General features: G+C 42.4%; 1 protein-coding gene across 12 annotated transcripts in view; it reads left to right on the top strand.

Annotated features, from left to right (window-relative positions):
- The window catches only part of CHEK2 (checkpoint kinase 2), a 50,494-nt gene that overhangs the window by 12,216 nt on the left and 15,350 nt on the right, over window positions 1-22,928 (top strand). For all 12 annotated transcript variants that reach the window (XR_005455352.1, XR_005455355.1, XR_005455353.1 and 9 more), the window contains 7 exons: window positions 310-400; window positions 8,816-8,924; window positions 12,286-12,339; window positions 14,567-14,628; window positions 15,566-15,665; window positions 18,374-18,460; window positions 20,868-21,031. Coding sequence is in view for 8 of the 12 variants with exons in the window: in XM_038763123.1 (XP_038619051.1) it covers window positions 310-400; window positions 8,816-8,924; window positions 12,286-12,339; window positions 14,567-14,628; window positions 15,566-15,665; window positions 18,374-18,460; window positions 20,868-21,031 (667 nt within the window). In the remaining 4 variants the exon portion in view is untranslated. The remainder of the gene's footprint in view (window positions 1-309; window positions 401-8,815; window positions 8,925-12,285; window positions 12,340-14,566; window positions 14,629-15,565; window positions 15,666-18,373; window positions 18,461-20,867; window positions 21,032-22,928) is intronic.

The raw sequence follows: 22,928 nt of genomic DNA, 5'->3' as shown, positions 1-22,928 counted from the left end.
TGGCATTCAGTCAGTCATTCATTTAATTGTATTTATTGAGTGCTTACTGTGTGCAGAGCACTGAAGTAAGTGCTTGGGAGAGTACAATATAACAATAAACAGAAACATTCCTTACCCACAATGAGCTTACAGTCCAGAGGAGGAGACAGACATTAATAGAAATAAATGCAGACAGGATGCTAATCACCCCAACTCGTGTTCAAAAGTCAAAGTTTCTGATCGTTAACGTCCTGTTGCAACCAGTCTAATATTGCAATTTGGAAAGATATCTTTAATTTAATACATTTTGTCTTTGCTTCTTTTCCCCAGTTTTTGCATTTTTTGACCTGACTGTAGATGATCAGTTGATCTACCCTCGTGAATTTAGAGAAAAATACATCATGTATAAAACACTTGGAAGGTAAATATTCTTTCCTCCCACTCTCTGTTACGTTTCTCTTTCTGTCAGTCGTGGTTTGGTTGGGTACCAGTTGCCAGTTCTCTTGTGAAATGTTGGTTTCAGCCATCACCTTGTAACCTCCCCAGTGCTTATAACAGTGCTTTGCACATAGTAAGCACTTAATAAAATGCCATTATTATTATTATTATTATCACCCTTCTAGGACAGCTGCAAATCATAAAGTTGGTGATGGCAATCGATGACAAGTTAAGATCTGGATCCGTGGGAATAATTTTTTGTTGTTGCATTTGTGTCTTTCTAGATCAGTCATCAACCAATGCTATTTATTGAGCGCTTATTATGTGCATAGCACTGAACTAAGCACTTGGGAGAGTACAACAGAATTAGCAGGCACTGTCTCTGTCTTCAAACAGCGGGAATTCTAATGGAAGAGATAGGTAGACATAAATTTTTTACAAATAATGGGAGTAGGAGGGAAGAATAAGAATATCCGTATGAAGTTCCTGAATAAATGAATCAGTGTATAGATGATTGTATGTGTAGTGTGTGAGTGCATATATATATATACACACACACACCCTGGTGCTGAGTATTAATTGTATATATTGAGTACTTGCAGAGCACTGTACTAAGCAGTTGGGAGAGTACAGTGTAACAGAGTTGGTAGACCCTTTCCCTGCCCCACAACAAGCTCAAAGTCTAGAGGGGGAGACAGACATTAATATAAATTAAATTACAAATATGCACAAAGGTGCTGTGGAGCTGAGGGAGGGGTGAAAAAATAAACTCACAGGGCCCCCCACATTTTTTCAATGGTTTATATCATGGAAAAGCATAAATAAAGGGAGTGTCTGAAAGGTTTTTTATATTTGAAGATAATTTTTTATTAATGAGCAATGAATGTAACGTTAGCCATCTGTTTGCTCTGGCCATGGGTCACTGGGGAGAAGATTTTTTTTTTTTTAAGGGGTATGGATTTAAGCACATGCCAAACTTCAAGAACAAATGGGAGAACTCCCCTTTGAAGTAGCGATTGGCAAACAATATTAGAGTCCTTTGTTCTATTTTATCTCTGCATCCTCTTTACTCCATTTAGTTCTGAAGTTCCAGCTACAGACCATTAGGAAGAGACTGTTTTTAGACTTCCAAGATTAGCTTTAATCTTCTCCGAACAGCTGAATTAGTTAAATGTGGAGGTCTTCATTCTGCTGCCCTAGAAGATTCCACGTTTGCCAAGAATGTGGTGACTCTTTTTTCCTTGGATTCTGTTCTGCTTTGCTAATTTGGAGGCTGTCCAGTGCTAGCTACCCCTCCCAATACAAAGTTTTGGCTCCCTTAATGAAATGACCATTAGCTCCTCACCCGCTTTTGCTGCGTGAAGCCTTATAGCAGGGAGGAAAAATTAGGCGAGGGATGGATTCCTTTAGGTCAACTGGACCCTCCATCAAGTAAAACAGTTCAGAGGTTGGTTTGTGAGTGCTCTAGCACATTCCCCCGTGTGCTTAGAACGGTGCACTGTACACGGTATTCCTCAGTAACAATTATCAATTAATTGATTCGGTAATAATGATAACTGGTATTTAAGCGCTTACTGTGTGCCACTTATTTATATTACCGCCTGTCTTCCCTTCTAGACTGTAAGCTCATTGTGGGCAGGGAATGTCTATTTACTGTTACATTGTTTTCTCCCAAGCATTTAGTACGGTGCTCTGCACACAGCAAGTGCTCAATAAATGTGATTAAATGAATGAATACTATACTAAGCACTTGGATGGAGACAAGGTAATCGGGTTGAACACAGTCCCATTCCCATATGGGTGTCTTAGCTTAATAGGATGGAGAACACGTATTGAAACCCCATTTGATGGATGAGGGAACTGAGGCACAGGGAAGTAAAATGACTTGCTCAAGATTACATAGCAGACAAGGGGCGGAGCTGGAATTAGAACCCAGGTGACTATCAGGCTGTGTCTGTAGGGATAGTAAACGTGGACCCTGTTGCCACCCTGGGCCATAACTTTTGATTTTCATGGAATTTGTTAAATGCTTACTCCGAGCCAGGCACTGTGCTAAGCACTGCGGTAGATGCAAGGTAATCAGGTTGGACTCAGTCCCTGTCCCACATGGGTCTCACAGTCAATCTCCGTTTTACCGATGAGGGACCTGAGGCCCAGAGAAGTGAAGTGACTTGCCCAAGGTCACACAGCAGACAAGTGGCAGAGCTGGGATTAGAACCCAGGCACTTCAGACCCCCAGGCCCGTGCCCTGTCCACTAGTTCAAGCTGCTTCTGTAGCGGGGATTGTGGCCCTGATGGTTCTGACCGAGTTCACTGCTCTGAATTTAACCATCACCTAGGACACAGCAACATGGTCTGCTTCTGCACACAAGGACACATTCACTTTGCTTTTCAGTTTATTATGTTCCTATTGAATGGACTTCCAGGCAGCTTTTTGGCTGAGGAGGGGAAAATGTTGTGAGAAACAGTCTTTTTTTCCCCTGCTCAGTTTGAAAGGGAATAGTATTGCTGCCTCCTTTCCAATGATTCAGATGCAGCTTGTGGCATCTCTCAATGGGCCAGTCTGTAAGGAGGAGCCACAACTTCTTTTCCCTTTCCTTCTCTCAAGAAGCATGGCCTGTGAGAAGCAGCGTGGCCTCGTGGATAGACGCCGGGCCTGGGAGTCAGAAGTCTGATCCCGGCTCTGCCCGTTGTCTGCTGGGTGACCTTGGGTAAGTCACTTCACTTCTCTGACCCTCAGTTACCTCATCTGAAAAATGGGGATTAAGACTGTGAACCCCGTATGGAACAGGAACTGTGTGCAAACTGATCAGCTTCTTGTATCTATCCCAGCGCTTAGTACAGTGCCTGGCACATAGAGCTTAAAAAATACCATTAAAAAAAAAAAAAAGGTCATGAAGTAATGGGAAGTTCCCCGGAGAAGTTCCCTAAGGATATAAAGCCAGACCTGCCAATAATTCCTTCATTTGCATAGGACTCTCCTTGTGGGCAGGGAATGTGTCAGTTTATTGTATTGTACTCTCCCAAGTGCTTATTACAGTGGTCTGCACACCTTGGGTGCCCAGTAAATGCAATTGAATGAATGAATGAATAAATGGAGTGTAGATGATCTTTAAAAGTTTGGGAGAAATCCAGTGATCAGTGAGGGAGGCTCTTCTATGCCCGCAGTCGGTCAGTCAGTGGTATTCTTTGAGCAGCTCCTAGTGTAGAGCATTGTGCCAGGAACTTGAGTGCATACATCAGAAGCAAAACACATATGTTCCTTTGCCCTCATGGAGCTTACAATCTAAGTGGGGAGTCAGACAAAATATTTAAGTAGTGCAAGTAGGAGGGAGAACAAGGAAATAATAGGCAGTAGCATGACTTGGTTGGGATGAAATATCATAATAGCCATGTGGTCGATACAGGGGGAGATGAGTGGGTATCTGAGGTTTTGGAGGGATGAAGGGACATTGGCTAAGCGGTATTTCAGGAAGGCGGTCTAGGCAGCAGCATGTAGTTTAGTTCGAAGTGGCAGAGGCTGAATTTGCACATGCATAGTGGAAAAAGCATGGGCCCAGGAGTCAGAAGGTTGTGGGTTCTAATCCTGGCTCCACCACTTGTCTGCCGTGTGACGTTGGGCAAGTCACTTCAGTTCTCTGGGCCTCAGTTTCCTCATCTGTCAAATGGGGATTGAGACTCTGAGCCCCATGTGCGAAAGGGACTGTGTCCAACCCTATTTGCTTGCATCTTCCCCAGCACGTAGTGCAGTGCCTGGCATACAGTAAGCACATAACAAGTACCAAAATTATTGTTATTATTATTAGATCAATGAGGGGGTTGATACAATAGTAATATGGTTTGAGGAGAAAGGAAAGGGCAGATGTGGGGGATGTTTTGGTGCAAGAATTGGTGAGTTTTAGCAATAATTAAATGTGAACATGGAAAAACAGTGAGGAGTAAGCTTTTATCTACCCATGCGCTTAGAACGGTGCCTGGCATACAGGAAGCGCTTAACAAATACCATAAAAAAAAAGAAGTTGAGGATAATATCAAGGTGCAGATTTCTGGATTGGGGAGGATGGTTGGTATCAACAGAGATGAGGAAGCTAGGATGGGTGGGAGTGGAAGAGGGAACAGTGAGAAGTTTGGTACAACTTGAAGGACCAACAGGACATAATAATAAATAATAGTAATTATGGTACTAGTTGAGTGCTTACTATGTGTCAAGCAATGTTCAGGCAGAAACTCCTCACCCTCGGCTTCAAGGCTGTCCATCACCTCGCCCCCTCCTACCTCACCTCCCTTCTCTCCTTCTACAGCCCAGCCTGCACCCTCCGCTCCTCTGCCGCTAATCTCCTCACAGTGCCTCGTTCTCGCCTGTCCTGCCGTCGACCCCCAGCCCACATCCTTCCCCTGGCCTGGAATGCCCTCCCTCTGCACATCCGCCAAGTTAGCTCTCTTCCCCCCTTCAAGGCCCTACTGAGAGCTCACCTCCTCCAGGAGGCCTTCCCAGACTGAGCCCCCTCCTTCCTCTCCCCCTCCTCCCCCTCCGCCTTACCTTCTTCCCTTCCCCACAGCACCTGTATATATGTATATATGTTTGTTTGTATTTATTACTCTATGTATTTATTCTACTTGTACATACCTATTCTATTTATTTTATTTTGTTAATATGTTTTGTTTTGTTCTCTGTCTCCCCCTTCTAGACTGTGAGCCCACTGTTGGCTAGGGACCGTCTCTATATGTTGCCAACTTGTACTTCCCAAGCGCTTAGTACAGTGCTCTGCACACAGTAAGCGCTCAATAAAAACGATTGATTGATTGATTCTAAGCACTGGGGCAGATACAGGGTCCCACATGGGGCTCACAATCAATTTTCCCCTCTCCCCTCAAGAAAATCCCTACCCTGACCCTAAATAGCTGAGGGCTTTAGAATCCTGGGGCTCAACTCCTGCACACCGTGGGTGCTCAGTAAATGCAACTGGCTGAATGAATGAACAAATGAATGAATGAACGAATGGATGAATGAATGAAGGCAATGTAGATGATTTCCTCAGATCATCAGAAAGTGACTCAGACAAGTCAGAAAGTGACTGGATACAAAATGGGAGTCATTAATGTCAACATGTTAGCGGAAGCCGTCCGAGTGGATGAACTCTCTGATAGCATGAATCTACAGCGAGAAAACCGTGGTATTTGTTGAGCGCTTACTATGTGCCAGGCACTGTGCTAAGGACGGGTGGATACAAGCAAATCGGGTTGAACATAGTCCCTGTCCCACATGGCGCTCACAATCTCAATCCCCATTTTATAGATGAGGTCATTGAGGCCCAATGAGGTGATATGCCCAAGGTCCCACCACAGACAAATGGTGGAGCCAGGATTAGAACCTATGACCTTCTGACTCGCAGGCCTGGGCTCTCTCCACTGCGCCTCACTGCTTCTTTAAGGGATTAAGGAACTCAGAACAGAGCCCTGTGTTTGGGACAATTAGGGAATGAGAGGTGGAAGAGGCACCAGTGAATGAAACTGAGAAGGAGCAGTCAGAGGAAGAAAGGGAGTGGGAGAAGAGGAAAGAAGGGCTTAGTCAGGGAAGTCCTCCTGCAGGAGATGTGCGTTTTATAAGGCTTTGAAGAAAGGAGAGTCCGTGTCTGTCAGATATGAAGAGGGAGGGGGTTCCAAGCCAAAAAGCAGGACGTGGGTGAGAGGTTGGCAGCGAGATAGATGAAATCTAGTTACAGTGAAAAGGTGGCATTAGAGGAAGGGAGGTTGGCTTTAGGGAAGCGAAGTGTGCCGACTGGGTTGTGATAGGAGAGTAGCGAGGTGAGGTAGAAGGGGAGTAGGTGATTGAGGGCTTTAAAACCAATGTGAGACAGGGACTATGTCCAAGCTGTGCAGCTTGTATCTACCCCAGCGCTTAGTACAGTGCCTGGCACATAGTAAGCACTTGACAAATACCATAAAAAAATAGCTTGAAGGGATTACCAAATTGATGGGTTAGCAATTGATCAATTTGTACTTCTTGAGAATTTAATACCATGCTCTGCACTCAGCGCTGAAGAAGTATTGCCAACTGATTGATTTCAGCACCTTCCTAGTGCTAGGCCCTGTGTTAAGCACTTTGGGAGAGTACAATAGTAGCCAGGCACACATTTCCACCCCTCAAGGAGTTTAGAGTCTGATGGGTGAAGCAGAAAAATTATTCCAAATAGTGAACTATTACTTTCAAATAGTGAAAGCAGGAAGAATAAGAATTACACATGAAACAATGTGAATGCTTCAGGAGAAACAGCTAAACACAAAAGTGAATATACCTATAAAGAAATGAATTTAAGTCTGAACATGAGTGCTTGAGGGTAGGAATAAAAGTCACAAGGCCACATGCCTTCAAGAGAACAAGGTTACAGGTAAATAACCACTATTTCTTTTACTTTGCCTGCTGGTTGGGACCCAATGTGGAAAGGAAGTCAAGTCAAATAGAAGAAAAAAAAGCACGCAGGACATTTTCTAACACTAAGAAAGAGAAACGGGTGAATCTGAAGGTCAAGGTTCTTGCCTAACTTTCCTGACCAAGGAAAGTCCAGAATATTTGAACATTTTGAAGACAGCTGGTAAAAAAAATGCAGCCCCAGGGAAATTGCTTTCATTCCAACTCCAAGAGAAATCACTCCACTTGGTTTAATTTCAAATTAGCCATTCTCCTTTGCTCTGTTCTGAAGGAGGTCATAAATGATGAACAGAAATCCTTAGTAATCTGAGGGAGATAAGCAAAGAACAAGGAAAGATATGAAATCCTTCTGGTGGTTTTCTACTGTGGAGAGAAGCCGTATTCTATTCTTTAAAGACTCATGGTGAGAGAAAATGGAATTGGGAAGGTCCACATTCTTTTTAGAAACTACCACATCTCGAACAGAATCACTGGTTGGGAAAGGGAAGTCAGGGCTATTAAAAAGAAGATAATGCTTAACATTGACCTATTAGTGCTTTGTGTTTTCAGAGTGCTATAGAGCTATTAGTTAACCCAGAGAATACGCAAGGAAAGCCAGAAATATTCCTCAACCACTTTCTGGAAGTAAGTTTTGTGCTTAAGGATGTGCATTAACTTTTTTAGACCAATAGGATATCACTCCTGCCAAGGGTGATATTTGAATGGAAATAACAGAGATACCCAGGGTTTTCCTGGGTTGAAATTGGTATTGTACTTCTCATTTTTCCACCCTCTCTGTTAGTGCATCGTGTCTGTTTTTCTCCTAGACTTTTTTGGTTGTTGCTCTCCTCTGACCTTTACCCTATAGCATTTTTTCCCCTGCCCCATGTCTGTATTTTTTTCCTGTGTGGGTCTGCTTTAATGGCCTAGTTTGAGGTTTCTGTGTAGATATGTTTCTATATGACCTTGCCTGTGGGTGTCTAACACATCCATGTGGGAGAGATTTATGATCATATGTGGTGAATTTATGTGGATGTGGGTTTGTGGATGCATAACCTATCTTTGTATGATGTATGTATACATGTGCATATAAGTGGGTCTGAGGGAAGGTCTGTGAACGTGTGCATGTAAATAGGGTGGGAAAAGAATTTTTGTGTGGGGATGATGTAAATGAATCATGAGGGGAAGATTTAGGTATGGAGGGATGTGCTCAGTGTGTGGGAGAGAGACATGGTGTGAGCTTGTCAGACCAGAGGAATGTATGAGGGAGGAAGCATGTGTGTGTATTTATGGGTAAGTTATGAATTGGGGTGTATAATTATATATATATATTATATATATATATATATATAATATATATATATATATATATATGTGGGCTTGTGGGTAAAGGGGAAGGTTCAGATGGGTATGTTAAATGAGTATATGTGTATATTGGGGTGAGAAGGTTTGATAGAAGGTATATAGATTATTGTGGGAAGCATGAAAAATAAGGATGTGTGCCTATATAATGCAGGTGTGGGTGTGGTTATGGTTACAGGGGAGATGGTACGTATCTATCGACTTGTATTTATGTGCATGAATCTGAGATTATTTTGAAAAGTGGGGAAGACTAGCAGAGGAAACTCAACTGAGCTCTCTTCTCACCCAGGCAGTGGCCTTCTTCACAGTCCTGAGCAGGAAATCCCTCTTGCCTTGGGGCATGCTATTTTTGGACATGGCAGGAGATGGGTGAAGTCAGGCCCCCGAGGATGGTGTAAGTCCCAGCTCCCCCAGGAAGCTCCCCACCACTCAATTGGAAAGCTCAAGCATGCTATCGTTTATTTAAATTGAGATTTTTCTGGGTGGTGATTTCAGGCAGCTTTCAGAAAATGGGGCTAAATGTAGGACTGGTAAACAGCAGTATGGAGTGCTTTTAAAAAAACATCAGCAGGTAAACGTTTTCTTTTAACACCTTTCTAAAAATCTTAAACCGATTTTTGCCTTTAGTGGTGCCTGTGGAGAGGTGAAACTGGCATTTGAGAAGACAACGTGTAAGAAAGTAGCTGTGAAGATAATCAGTAAAAGGAAATTCTCGTTCTGCTCTGTGAGAGAGGCGGTAAGTACAGCCACTTCATGATCCAAACAATCCAGAGATAAAGCGTTATGATTTGATACTTTACCCCCAGTTAAAGTCACCCATGATATGTATGAGGTAGGGATACATTGTTTGACAACTTGACAAATATGCCATTGCCATGATCGCTCTACCACCTGCTAATATTTTGGGCTTAAAAAGTCTTGCATCAATTTTTAAATTAAAGCAGACAAATTTATTCATTCATTCAATCGTATTTGTTGAGCATTTACTGTGTGCAGAGCACTGTACTAAGCGCTTGCATTGTACTAAGCGCTTATAAGAATGATTGACAAAGACTGTGATGGAGAAAAGAAATCAAAGCTGGTAAGAGATGTTAACAATAATAACAGTGATGGTATTTAGTAAATGCTTACTAGGGGCCAGCACTGCCCCTAAACATGGAGTAGATAAGGAATTGATATTTTCTGAAGACTAGAAAGCTGTTCTGTCAAAGCTGGATAAATTCTTCAGGAAAAGTAAAAAACCACTACTACAGCCAGAAGAACAAGCCTACTTTTTCAGTCTCCTGCAAAAGATCAAAATCACACCACAGCTCCCCACTTAATGTTGTCATGTTTTACTATGAATTACTTTAACAAAGATTAAACAGTAGTTTAGTGAGACTTAATGTAATGCTATATAGCACAGAAAGGAATTTAGTATTTTTCCAGAGGCTTCAGAACAGATCCCAATTTCTATTATGGAAGTGTACAGGAAAGTGTACTCGATCATACAGCTTTTCTAATTGCATCCTTGTTTTTAAAGAAGACCTCACAGTTGTCATTCAGTCATTTGTATCTACCAAGCTCTTATCCTGTGCAGAGCACTGTACTAAGTGCTTGGGAGAGTTCAGTTAACAATATAACAGACATATTCCCTGCCCCCAACAAACTTGCAGTCTGTGTTTTGGGGTATGCTTATACCTGTGATTTTAGTCTACATAAGTGACACTGTGGTGGTTTTTTTGGGGTCCAGACACCCACATACATTCTCAGAGGATTTATATTTGTGTATTTTTGTGCAATAAAGAAAAGGATGCTTTAATGATATTTCCAGCCTAAACAAGATTAATATTAGAGATATTTAAAAATCACTAACATTTCTGCGTTACTCAGGTGCTGCAAGTAGCAAATATAACAGCATTGCCAGGGACACCGTTTATGTGCCTGTAATGTGGTTGGATTGTTGGCCTGAGATAGTTCTCAACCGCACCCACATTCCTGGGTAGAATCTTGGCTTCAGGCAACCTATTAATCAATCAGTGGTATTTATTGAGTGCTTACTATGTGCACAGCACTTTACTGAGTTGCACCATCTCTGAATATCATGGATGGGAGCGTGTTAATGATGTTTATTGAGTACCTGTTAAAATGCAGTGCATGGTATCGAAGGCTTGGAGAAAGGAAAAAGAAGCAAAATACTCTGTTCTTTATCCGCAAAGAGCTTGCGATCTAGTGAGGGAGCCAGATAGCTAATTAGGAAGCAGCGTGGGCTAGTGGTTAGAGCACGGGCTTGGGAGTTAAAGGACCTGGGTTTTAATCCCACTCCGCCACTTGTCAGCTATGTGTCCTTGGGAAAGTCAGTTCACTTCTCTGTACCTCAGTTCCCTCATCTGTAAAATGGGGATTTAGAGTGTGAGCCTCATGTGGGACAGGGACTGTATCTTGTATCTACCCCAGTGCTTAGAAAAGTGCATGGCACATAGTAAGTGCTTAACAAATACTACTGCTGTTATTATTGTTGTTATTATTATTACTAGGTACAGAGGAATAGGAAGAACAAAGATGACAGGGTATAGAACAAATGCATTTGAAAGATGTACAAGAAATGCTTTTATATTTGTGTTGAAGCCATTAGGCTTAATTAATGTTTTTCATTCATTCAATCGTATTTATTGAGTGCTTACTGTATTAACCACTTGGGAAAGTAAAATACAACAGTAAGTAGTGACATTCCCTGCCCAAAGCGAGGTCACAGTCTAGAGCTGGGAGACAGACCTCAATACAAATAAATAAAATTACTTATATGTACATTAAGTGCTTTGGGGTTTGTTGGGGGAGCAAAGGGAGCAAGTCAGGGGCAATGCAGAAGGGAGTGGGAGATGAGGAATAGTGGGGCTTAGTTTGGGAAGGCCTCTTGGAGGAGATGTGCCTTCGATAAAGCTTTGAAGGAGAGCAGAGTGGTTGTCTGGTGGGTTAGAGGAGAGAGGGCATTCTGGGCCAGGGCTAGGGATCAGCAGAGAGACAGGCAAGATTGAGGCACAGTGAGAAGGTTAGCACTAGAGGAGTAAAGTTTGTGGGCCGGGTTGTAGGAGAGAAGCGAGGTGAGGTTGGAGTGGGCAAGGTGAAGGACTGCTTTAAGGCCAATGGAATGGAGTTTTTGTTTGATACGGAGATGGATGGGCAACCACTGGTTCTTTTTTGAGGAGCTGCGTGATGAATCCAGAATGCTTTTGTAGAAAAATGATCAGGGCAGCAGAGTGAGGTATGGACTGGAGTGGGGAGAGGCAGGAGGCTGGGAGGTCAGGAAGGAGGCTGATGATGTCAGATGCTTTAAAGCCAGTGGAGAGGAGCTTTCTCTTTAACAAATGTTTACTCAGTTAATGAAATGGCTAGAAACAGTATCCAGAGAAGGTCCAGAAGAGTCTGTCTCTTGCTTAACATTTGACTATTGGGTGCAGCAGTTCTGGGGCATTGTCCTTCAGGATTCCTTAAGTGTCAGTGGGTTTTTTTAGACAATGCCACCCTCCCCTTTAAAAGGAAATAATTTCCTTTCTGAGTGTACATTATTTTAGCTTTTTTTTTTTTACTGTTATTTTCTGTGGAAGCAACTGAGATAGAGATCTCAGTTGAATTACAGCATTGGGCTACTAAATCCTTTGGGTTGTTTTTAACCTACATGGACATACTGGGTACTGTAGCTGACAATAACAACTCATAGGAATAGACACTCATTTGAAAATTGCCAAGATCTTGCACTTTAAGCAATCTTGCCCTTTTCATGTTTATAAAGTAAATACATCAATCAGTGTATTTAGTGAGTGCTTTCTGTGTGCAGAGCACCATATTAAACACATATAGTGATGTATTTGTACCCCTAAGTATTTAAAGCCAAAGTGGAATTTTGGATATATTTCACTGTGCATCTCCTGCTGGTTGCTGAGCTGGGTTTTCGAGAGCCTCGTAATTTGGAATTGCTTATATAATGTCACTCCTGAATTTTGAAATGTGTCCTCATTAGTCCAATGGGAAGGGATGATTGTAATGGTGTTCTGTGGTTGACACTGTAATTCACTGGAATTTTGGTCTATTACTTGCTGCTTCCTTTTTCTTTTCAAAAGGATCCAGCTCAAAGTGTGGAAACTGAAATTGAAATTTTGAAGAAATTAAATCACGTGAGTGGAATTTTACAACTTGGCTTTCCATCTAATGATCAATCTTGTTTTTTTCCACGCTCTTGTAGACTGCCATTCCTATCATGGATTTATTTAAAGTGGCGTAATCAATGGACTGCCTCACTTTGATTAGGGGAGGTTAGTGTGCCTAGCTGTCTTAAAATTTAAAGCCCCAAATTTAGCACATCAAAATGATCGATCAGTGGTATTTACTGAACATGTATTGAGTGTGGAGCATTGTACTGAGTGCCTGGGGAGAAAACATCAGAAGCAAGACCTGTCCCCTGCCCTCAGAGAGTTTACAGTCTCTTGGGGGAGAAAGGCAAAGGTTATTTTCAGAGTGTGAGTAAAATGGTCAGTTATTCGATTCCTTGGGAAGCTGTTTGGTGATGTTCTTAGTCATTGGTTCCAAGCGAAAAGAAGCATTTGTTTAAGCATCACAAGTGCCCTAATGTCCCAATCCAATTGAAATTTGGGTTTTATGAATAAAATACTATCCTACTTTTAGAAAATGTTTGAGTTTATTTTATCCACTTAATTCTCATTTTGCTTATTTGGTTAAATTGAAGAAATTTTTTTTTTTTAAAAAGACATTCCAAGTCAACTTACTAGGATGAAATTCAAATATTTTCCCTACTAAGTAGCACCTGCACTAAGCACAGCTCACAGCTTAGTGGTGTTTGTTACAGGCAAAGAATGTGTGAATCTTGTTTTGGTATATTTTGTTAATTCCTTAATCAGTGGTATTTATTGAGCTCTTACTATGTGCAGAACAGTGTTCTACACCCTTGGGAGAGTAGAATAACAAGAGAAGTTAGCAGACACATTCCCTGTCCATAGTGAATTTATGGTCTAGATGGGGGTTAAAGGAGGTTCCCTTTCCCTGCAATCCAGCAAGGGCAAGCGCCAGGATGAGCGGTGCAAAAAATTCTGGTACATCATATCTAATTTATTACTCAGGACAATATATTGCCCATACAAATCTCAAAAGTGGGAGGGGAGAAGACCCTTGCTCCATCCTTTCCTGTATTTTCTGATGGAAAGAGAGTTTATCACCCCACCCTGGGCTCTGGGTGTAGACACACCTATCTTATCCCCAGATCCCCTGTGAACCTCTTGGAGAAGCAGCTGTGAACTAGTGGATAGAGCCCAGGCCTGGGAGTCAAAAGGACCTGGGTTCTAATCCCGGCACTGCCACTGGTCTACTGTGGGACCTTGTGCAAGTCCCTTCAGTTTCCTGGGCCTCAGTTCCCTCATCTGTAAAATGGGGATTTAGACTGTGAGCCCTATGTGGGACAGGGACTATGTCCAACCCGATTTGCATGGATCCACCGCAGTGCTTATTACAGTGCTTAGCACATACTTAGTGCTTAACACATGCCACTATTACCATTATTGTTATCATTATTACCAATGCCGTAAATGGAAAAGGAAAGAAAAGGTACCTCTTCGAGAAGCAGCATGGCCTAATGGAAAGAGTACGGGTCTGGGAGCAAGAGGATCTGGGTTCTTATCCAGGCTCCCCCACATGGCTGCCATGTGACCTTGGACAAGTCACTTTACTTCTCTGTGCCTCAGTTACCTCATCTGTAAAATGGGGATTAAGACTGAGCCCAACATGGGACAAGGACTGTGTCCAACCTGATAAACTTGTATCTACCCGAGAGCTTAGAACGGTGGCTGGCACATAGTAAGCGCTTAACACATGCCATAAATAAAAAAATAAAGTATGTACCCCTTTGACTTCTATTTCTCCTGTAGTCTCCCGAGCCCTTAGAATGGTGCTCTGCACACAGTTGGCAACTAAATAAATAGGGTGATTAATAGTAAGGAGACCCATTCTTTCCATCTTTCCTGTTCTTAGTGTCCCACTGCACACTATCTCTAGCTTGCTGGCAATCAGTACATCCAGATCTCCTGGCTCGTGACTATTGTTTGGTTGTTGTTTTCTTCCCTTGGAATGCATAGTTGGGTCTCTTGGTGTTTTCTCCTGCTTCCCAAGAGTGGTACATTTGTAGATGTATTTAATTTCCCATGTTTTGATATTTCTGAGCATGGAGACATATTCTCTCGTTCTCCTTTTGGCTTTACATGCATGACCCATAAGCGCTTAAAGGCAGCAGATTGTGTGCCCGACATACCTATGCAGTGATTCTATGTCTTTGTTATTAGAAATGTAATGTTTTAGAGTAATTTTAATGGGTTTCCTTTTCCTCTCTTTTATTAGCCCTGCATAGTCAAGATTAAGAACTTTTTTGATGCCGAAGATTATTTTATTGTTTTGGAATTGTAAGTCAGTTTTTCTCCAGTTTCTATTTAAGTGTAATCGTAGAAGACTCAAAAGCTAGGGTTTATTGATAACAACTTGAACTCTGCATGTTTAAATTGGTGAAAAAGTTGATATTGACTTAAATATCTTGCAGAAATATTGTTTGGGGTTCTTGACAAATTTTCTGTTTTCCAGCAAAAGGTTGAGGTGTACATTTTTTAATAAGATGCCGATCTTCTTTCTCAAAGATGAGTTCTTCCATCTATTTTTTTTTGATGTTTTGTCCTACTTTTAATGCTGTTAATGTAAGTTTTTATGTCATAGCAGACACTTTTTAAGAATATTAATTTCTGAGTAAAAATGCTGAATGAATATGCAGAATTGACATGGCTTATTCAGGAGGATAATGTACATAGATGGGAATATTTTTCCAGGCAACCAAACAACAGTCATTTGTTTTTTAGACAGTAAGCTCATTCTCTAGACTATAAGCTTGTTGTGGGCAGGGAATGTGTCTGTTATACTGCTACATTATACCCTACCGAGTGCATAGTACATGGTAAGTGCTCAATAAATACCACTGACTGACTGATCAATTTCTACATTAGCGCAGTGGGCATTTCAACTCCAGTTAACTGTAAATTGCATCTGGGCCTTCGAATTTGATGATATTGCCTTAATGTTTGCTGCTTAATGGCCGTTACTATTGTATAAAAGTAAAAGTAACCAATGTGTGCATATACTTTTCAGTATATATGATATACTTAATTTTGACATCAGTCCTTTGACCACATAAAGATTTCATTTTCAGTCCTGTCTGGGAACGAGGCCAATATCCAAAATATGAATAATTAAATTATGTTAGATATGATATTTGTTAACATGCTAAGTAAATACCATAGTTAACTAATAGGCTGTCTAAAATGTATATTGTTAAATTCTGTTTTGTTATTTCAGGATGGAAGGAGGAGAGTTGTTTGAGAGGGTGGCGAAGAAAGGAGGACTAAAAGAAGCTACATGCAAGCTATATTTTTATCAGATGCTGCTGGCTGTAAAGGTACATGACTGGATGAGAAGCAGCATGGTGTAGTGGTTAGAGCATGGTCCTGGGAGTCAGAAGGTCATGGGTTCTAATCCTGACTCTGCCACTCATCTGCTGAGTGACTCGGGCAAGTCACTTCACTTCTGGGACTGTTGCCTCATCTGAAAAATGGGGATTGAGACTGTGAGGCCCACATGGGACAAAGGACTGTGTCCAATCCGATTTGCTTGTATCCACTCCGGCACTCAGTATAGTGCTTAGCACATAGTGAGCACTTAATACCACAATTATTATTATTATAAACTTTATAGAATGTAGGGAAAAAGTCATACTTCTGAGCCATGTTCATTGAGGGAGCCATGGTAAGAATAACAGTTGTGATATTAAGTACTTACTCTGTGCCAAGAACTGTGCTAATGCCTGGGGTAGTCATAAAGTAATCCGACCAGACTGAATCTTTGTCCCACTTGGGGTTTACGGTCTATGCGAGGAAGGAGAACAGGTACCTAATCCCCATTTTACAGATAAGGGAACTGAGGTACAGAAAAGCTAAGTAACTTGTCCAAGGTTCTGGAGCCGGAAAGTGATGGAACTGGAATCATCATCATCATCAATCGTATTTATTGAGCGCTTACTATGTGCAGAGCACTGTACTAAGCGCTTGGGACGTACAAATTGGCAACATATAGAGACAGTCCCTACCCAAGGAATCCAGACCCTTTGACTTCCCAGGCCTGCGTCCTTTCCACTAAGCCACACTGCTTTTCTGTGGAAACTAAGCTTTGAAAATTCAGGTAAGGAGAAACTCAGACATTGACTATGGACTGGAAAACAGTCTTTCAGGTGTCTTTTGTTCTTTTATACTCTGAAAACTATCCCATCTCAGAATTTTTCTCAGATGATGAGGTTCTTGCAGTGTCAGATGAAATTTCCTAATAAGACGCTAGTTCAGTACTGTATATTTGGGTAAAAGGACTTGGCAGAATGTGTGTGTGAGATCATTTAAATTTGTAGTCGATAGTTTGAATTCATTTATGGGCCTTCCTCAAAATAGCCAATATGTGACTAGGAATTGAGAAGTGGACATTTTTGCTGTGTTTGTGATTTCTCTTAATCCCTAGCTTTACCTTCTCTACAATAATCAATCAATCATATTAACTGAGCATTTACTGTGTGCAGAGGGCTATACTAAGCACTTGAGAGTTGGTAGGCACATAGACACGTTCCCTGCACATAATGAGCCCACAGTCTAGAGCAGGAGACAGACTTTAATATAAATAAAATGAATTTCGGATATGGGCATAAAATGCTGTGGGGCTGAGGGTGGGGGTGAGTAAATGGGCAAATCAGGTCGACACAGAAGGGAGCGGGAAAAGAGGAAATGAGGGCGTAGCCGGGGATCATAAGTACTACACATTGATCAATCAGTCAATGATATTTATTAAACACTTACTGTGTGCAGAGCACTCTACTGAGTTCTTGGGAAAGTACAACATAATAGAGTTGGAAGGCACGCTCCCTGCCCACAGGGAGCTTATAATCTGCTCGATAATGCCCACGTATGTTTAATGGCAGCTTTGCGTGTCACAGCTTTGTGTTCCAGTTGATCCCTTTTCTCTGAAACATGCTCAAGCAATTCTTTTTTTAATTTCCTCTAGAAAGTTTTGGGTGGTTCTTCAAGAAATTCTCCTGATTCTGCCTACTAGGTTTCAAAATTGTGTATTACCCAGCAGCATGTTGACCAGTGTGGCCTACTGGTTAGAGCACGGGGCCTGGGAGCCAGAAGAATCTGAGTTTTAATCCCGGCTCCACCACTGGTGTGCTGTGTGATATTGGGCAAGTCACTTCACTTCTCTGAGCGTCAGTTCCCTCATCTTTAAATTGGGGATTAAGTCTATGAGCCCTATATGGGATAGGGACTGTGTCTAACCCAGTTAGCTTGTATTTACCCCATTCCTTAGAACAGTGCCTGACACATAGTAAGCATTTAACAAATATCACAATAACAACAACAATAATAGGTATTATTATTATTAGTAGTAGTAGTAGTAGTAGTCGTAGTAGTACCGTAGAGGTAGGAACAGGGCTTCCTGGGAAATGCCAAATGTGGGCAGTGTTGAAGTGAAAAGCGCAACTGGATTTCCAGAGCCAGAAAGTGTTTATTCCATGTCTCCCTTAGAAATAAGAGGAGAGTCAGTCAATCATAGTTATTGAGCACTTACTATGTGCAGAGCACTGTACTGAGTGCCTGGGACAGTACACATTCCCTGCCCACAGTGAGCATACAGTCTAGAGGGAAAGAGCTCTCATGAGCCTGCATCCCCAACACTGGGGGAGAAAGAGGTGTGACACTGGGGAACAACTGGTTTTTCTAGGTTTATGTTACAGTCTCTGGAACGTGTTTATCAACTCTGCTGTATTGTACTCTTCTAAGTGCTTAGTACGGTGCTCTGCACACAGTATGTGGTCAATAAATGCCACTGATTGACCGATTGCTGCGGGGCCTCAGCCTTTGCACCTCTTACCTTGGGTCACGTCTGTCCTTGGGAGCAGGACTGATAGTTGCTTGCGGGGAGAGAAGCAAATTTCTTCACATTTTAGACATCTGGTTTGAGCAGTGTAGCTTGACTCATATGGTGACATTGAAATACTATTTCAACATTCCCTAAACATACCCTTGTAATTTGAGGAAATTATTCTTTCTTTGATTTCTGTAAATTTAGTACCTTCACGATAATGGTATCATACACCGAGACCTAAAGCCGGAAAATGTGCTGCTGTCATCTCACGAGGAGAATTGTCTCATAAAGGTGAGAGGATTAAGTTTTATTTGCACTCACATATAACCACACATATGTACTGAATTGGGATAGTTTTACAGGAAAACTCAGTGGGACACTTGAGAAAGAAGACTAGGGCCAAGCAGACTTGCATTTTAAGCTGGGAAATTGGCAGATGTAGAACTTTGCAGAAAAGCAAAGCCAAATACAACTTTCCCATTTTGAACCCTTGCTTTTTTAATTTAGACTCTAGACTGTAAGCTCTTTGTGGGTGAGGAATTTGTCTACCATCTCAGTTAGATCGTACATTTCCAAGTGTTTAGTACGATGCTCTGCACACAGAAGGAGCTTAAAAAATACGATTCATCGATTGAACCTTAGCATTCCGTTTACTACTTTGACTAAAAATTTTTAGTCGCCCTCCAATGGTTCCTTCCCCTGGGCTTTCCAACATGTCTGCATATTCCCTATTCTAAAAAAATCTCTCTCTGTGACTTCCCAGCGCCTTCCATGTATCATTTCATCTGTTTCCTACCGTCCCTTTCCAAACTTCTTGAGCAAGTTGTTTCTGACTGCTCCCTCCACTTTCTCTGCACTCTCTCACAATCTGGCTTCTGCTCCTTCCACTCGCTGAATTTGCTCTTTCCAGGATTGCCAGTGACCTCCTCGCTAATTCCAGTGGCCTCTACTCCATCCTAATCATCCTTGACTGCTCAGCCTGCCTTTGACCACCCTCTTATTGAAACACTCAAAATTGCGTATTGCCCAGCAGGACTGTAGAGTTGGGACTAGGGTTCCCTGGGTGATAGCAAATTGGAGTAGTGTCAAAGTGAAAAGCCCCGGCCTCAGGAGTACAGGAAAACTCAGTAGGGCATTTGAGAGAGCCAGGGCTAGGTAGACCGGCTTTTGAAGCCGGGAAATTGGCAGATGTGAAACTTTGCAGAAAAGCAAAGCTAAAATCCAACCGTCCATTTCGAACCCCTGCTTTTATTATTTAGACTCTGGACTGTAAGCTCTCTGGCGGCAGGGAATTCCCCTATCATCTCAGTTAAATCGCACCCTTCCGAGCACATAGTACAGTGCTCTGCACACAGTAAGCGCTCAAAAAGTATGACTGATTCTTAACATTCTGTGTACTACTTTGATTACCAAAGCATATAGCATATAACGTATATCCTGGCTCCACAAATTGTCAGCTGTGTGACATCGGGAAAGTCACTTCACTTCTCTGTGCCTCAGTTACCTCATCTGTAAAATGGGGATTAAGACTGTGAGCCCCCAGCGGGACAACCTGATCACCCTGTAACCTCCCCAGCGCTTAGAACAGTGCTTTGCACATAGTAAGCGCTTAATAAATGTCATTATTATTATTATTACATAGCTTGGATTAGCTCATTTGCCCACCAACTGGCACTTCAAATGTCTCCCAACTCTTGGCCACCCCTGTTGGGATCCATAGGCAGTCAGTCAGTTGAATTAATTTTGGGCTTACTTTGTGGAGAGCACTGCACTAAGTGCTTGGGAGAGGCCAACGTAACAATGAGCAGACACATTCCCTGCCCACAACGATACGTCAGATGGAGGCGTGGGGTTTGGAACGCTTGGTGGACTGTCTTGCACTGTGCTTCACGCCTGTCAGTTGGCCTCAGTCCTCTGCGTCTTTTCTCCTGATTTCATTGTGATGCTTTCCATCTCCCCTGCTACTTAATTGTACTAATTGCCTGGGAGAGGACAATGGCCAGAGGCTCTGTATATTTTCATCCTCAGAAATCTTTAGCCTAATTCATTTATTTCTATTAATGTCTGTCTCTCCCTCTACACTATAAACTCGTGGTGGACAGGGAATGTGTCTGTTTATTGTTCTTTTGTAGTCTCCCAAGCACTTAATACAGTGCTCTGCATACAGTAAGCACTCAATAAATACGATTGACTGACTGATCATTCATAGTTTTGCCAGGCCCCTGAACTTTGAAGAACCTCACCTCTATGGTCGGCTAGGAACATTTATACGCAAATCCTTCTATTCTAATGATAGAAGCCTAAATGATAATTCCCTGTATCCCCAAACCCATAAACCCTTCAGCCATCCTTAGCATGTATGTACTTTTTCTACCCATCATCAGCCCCTTTGAATGTGTGTTTATTTTGATTACTCTATTTGTGAATATTATATCTTTGGTCCCTATGTAAGCTCCTTGTGAACAGGAAACGTGTTGCTTCTTTTGAGCTTTCCAAGTTATTACACCCATGCACTGCTCCTAATGGGTGCTTAATAAACACGATGGCTACTGTTACTAACGCCTGTGGATTAAAGAAGTGAGACTATCAGACTCTGGAAATAGAACTAAGATTATATTTTGATGTCTAGCAGATGGTGCCCAGATCAGTTTTTCTAATACTGTGGCAAATGTTCCCACATCTTCCCCTTTGGTTTTAGATAACCGATTTTGGACAATCCAAGATTCTCGGCGAGACTTCTCTTATGAGAACATTATGTGGTACCCCCACCTATCTAGCTCCTGAAGTTCTTAATTCCTTTGGAACAGCTGGGTATAAGTCTTCGGTGGACTGCTGGAGTTTGGGCGTTATTCTCTTTGTTTGGTAAGAATGATTTCATTGTTGCAGAATTCACTTGATGCTAGTTAGCCAGTGTCAGTGGCCTTCCATTTGTGGAGTTGTGTTTACTTCAGATTAATCCCTAGTTCATTCCCAGCACTCTAAATCATATAAACCCACCAGCCATCTCGAAACACTGATGCATGGTGTCCAAGTGAAAAAACGATGGGCCCGGGAGTCAGAGGACCTGGGTTCTAATCCCGCCTCCGCCACTTGCCTGTCGTGTGACCTAGGGAAAGCCACTTAACATCACTGTCCCTCATTTTTCTCATCTGTAAAATGGGGAGTCAGTACCCTCCTACTTAGAATGTGAGGCCCAAGTTGGGTAGGGAAGCTGAATATCTTATTATCGACGTTACCACTTACTACAGTGCTTGATTTATAGTCAGTGCTTAGCAGATACCATTATTATTGTTATTATTATTATTACCATTATCATACCAATCCTTAGTACTTTTATTCATTGGAATAGGCAATGAAATATTATATTACTTTTAAAATATTAAAAATATTACTTTTTTTGGCTACTCTATTTCTAAGTAATAATTAGTAATAATTAGAGTATTTGTTAAGCATTTACTATGTGCCAAGTACTGTTCTAAGTGCTGGGGTAGACACAAGGTAATCAGGTTAGACACATTCCTGTTCCCACATGAGGCTCACAGTCTAAATCCCCATTTTACAGATGAGGTAACTGAGGTCCAGAGAAGTTGTGACCTTGCCCAAAGTCACACAGTAGACACGTGGCGGAGCTGGGATTAGAACCCATGACCTTCTGACTCCTAGGCTCGTGCTCTATCCGTGAAGCCACATTACTTCCAGAAGTACCATATGTCTCATTGGCAACTAAGCTCCTAGTGGGCACATTTTTGTTTTGCACCTCCCCAGTGCTTATTACAGTGCATTGCACCCAGCAGGTTCTTAGTAAATGTTATGACTACTAGTAGGAGCTTTGCCCCGTTTCTGAGCGACCACAATGGTTAAAATCTGGAGATAAGGCATGCACTAATTGTTGACAGAGCTCAACTTCAATTTATAAACCCTGCCCAGCATCAAATTCAATAATTGCCTGCAAATCAATTCCCTGATCACCTTCCCCCACCCCTCTCCTCCCAGACTCCTAATTCAGTCTTCCCTGGTCCATATCTCCCTAGCCCTCTCCCCCACTATTTTTTTTTTTTTTAAAGAATCCTGGTGAGTCAAAGTGCCCCTGCTCAAGCCTTCCTGCCAGCAGGAGAGGGGCAGGATGGACCCTTCTACTTCCCAGCTAGCCAACTGTCACCTCCCTCCCAGCTCCTGCCTCTGTGTATTCTTTATGGTGTCCAGTATCTCCATCATGGGGAATTGTTGTGGTTAATCCTGGAGCCCATGGCGTAAAGGGCGGTGGCTAATCCCTGGAGGCCCTTGTGGCTAGGGTGTGTCTAATCCTTTGAGCCCATAGTGATAGGGTGTGTGCTTAATCCCTGGAGCCTGTACTGGAAGAGTCTGCCCCTGCGGCCTGAGGCTAGCTGAGGGCACTTCAAGACGGCTTCTCCAACTTGGGTAAGGCTGCTGTTGTGGCCAAGTGAGTCTGACCACAGAACGGATTCTTTACAGAGCTTCACAAAGTGTCTTGGAAGTAGGGTTCCCTCACATGGACTTCAGGCTTAGTGGATGGAGCACAGGCCTGAGAGTAAGGAGGACTTGGCTTCTAGTCCTGACTCTGCCACTTGTCTTCTGTGTGGCCTTGGGCAAGTCACCTCACTTCTCTGGACCTCGGTTGCCTCATTTGTAGAATGGGGATGAAGACCGTGAGCCCGACGTGGGACAGGGGCTGGGATCCAATTCGATTTGCTTGTATCCACCCGGCGCTTAGTACAGTGCCTGGCACATAGTAAGCACT

This window comes from Tachyglossus aculeatus, chromosome 21 (assembly GCF_015852505.1).
Source record: "Tachyglossus aculeatus isolate mTacAcu1 chromosome 21, mTacAcu1.pri, whole genome shotgun sequence".
Lineage (NCBI taxonomy): Eukaryota > Metazoa > Chordata > Mammalia > Monotremata > Tachyglossidae > Tachyglossus > Tachyglossus aculeatus.
The sequence above is the reverse complement of the archived record's forward strand: the minus strand, read 5'-3'. Positions and strand labels throughout refer to the sequence as shown.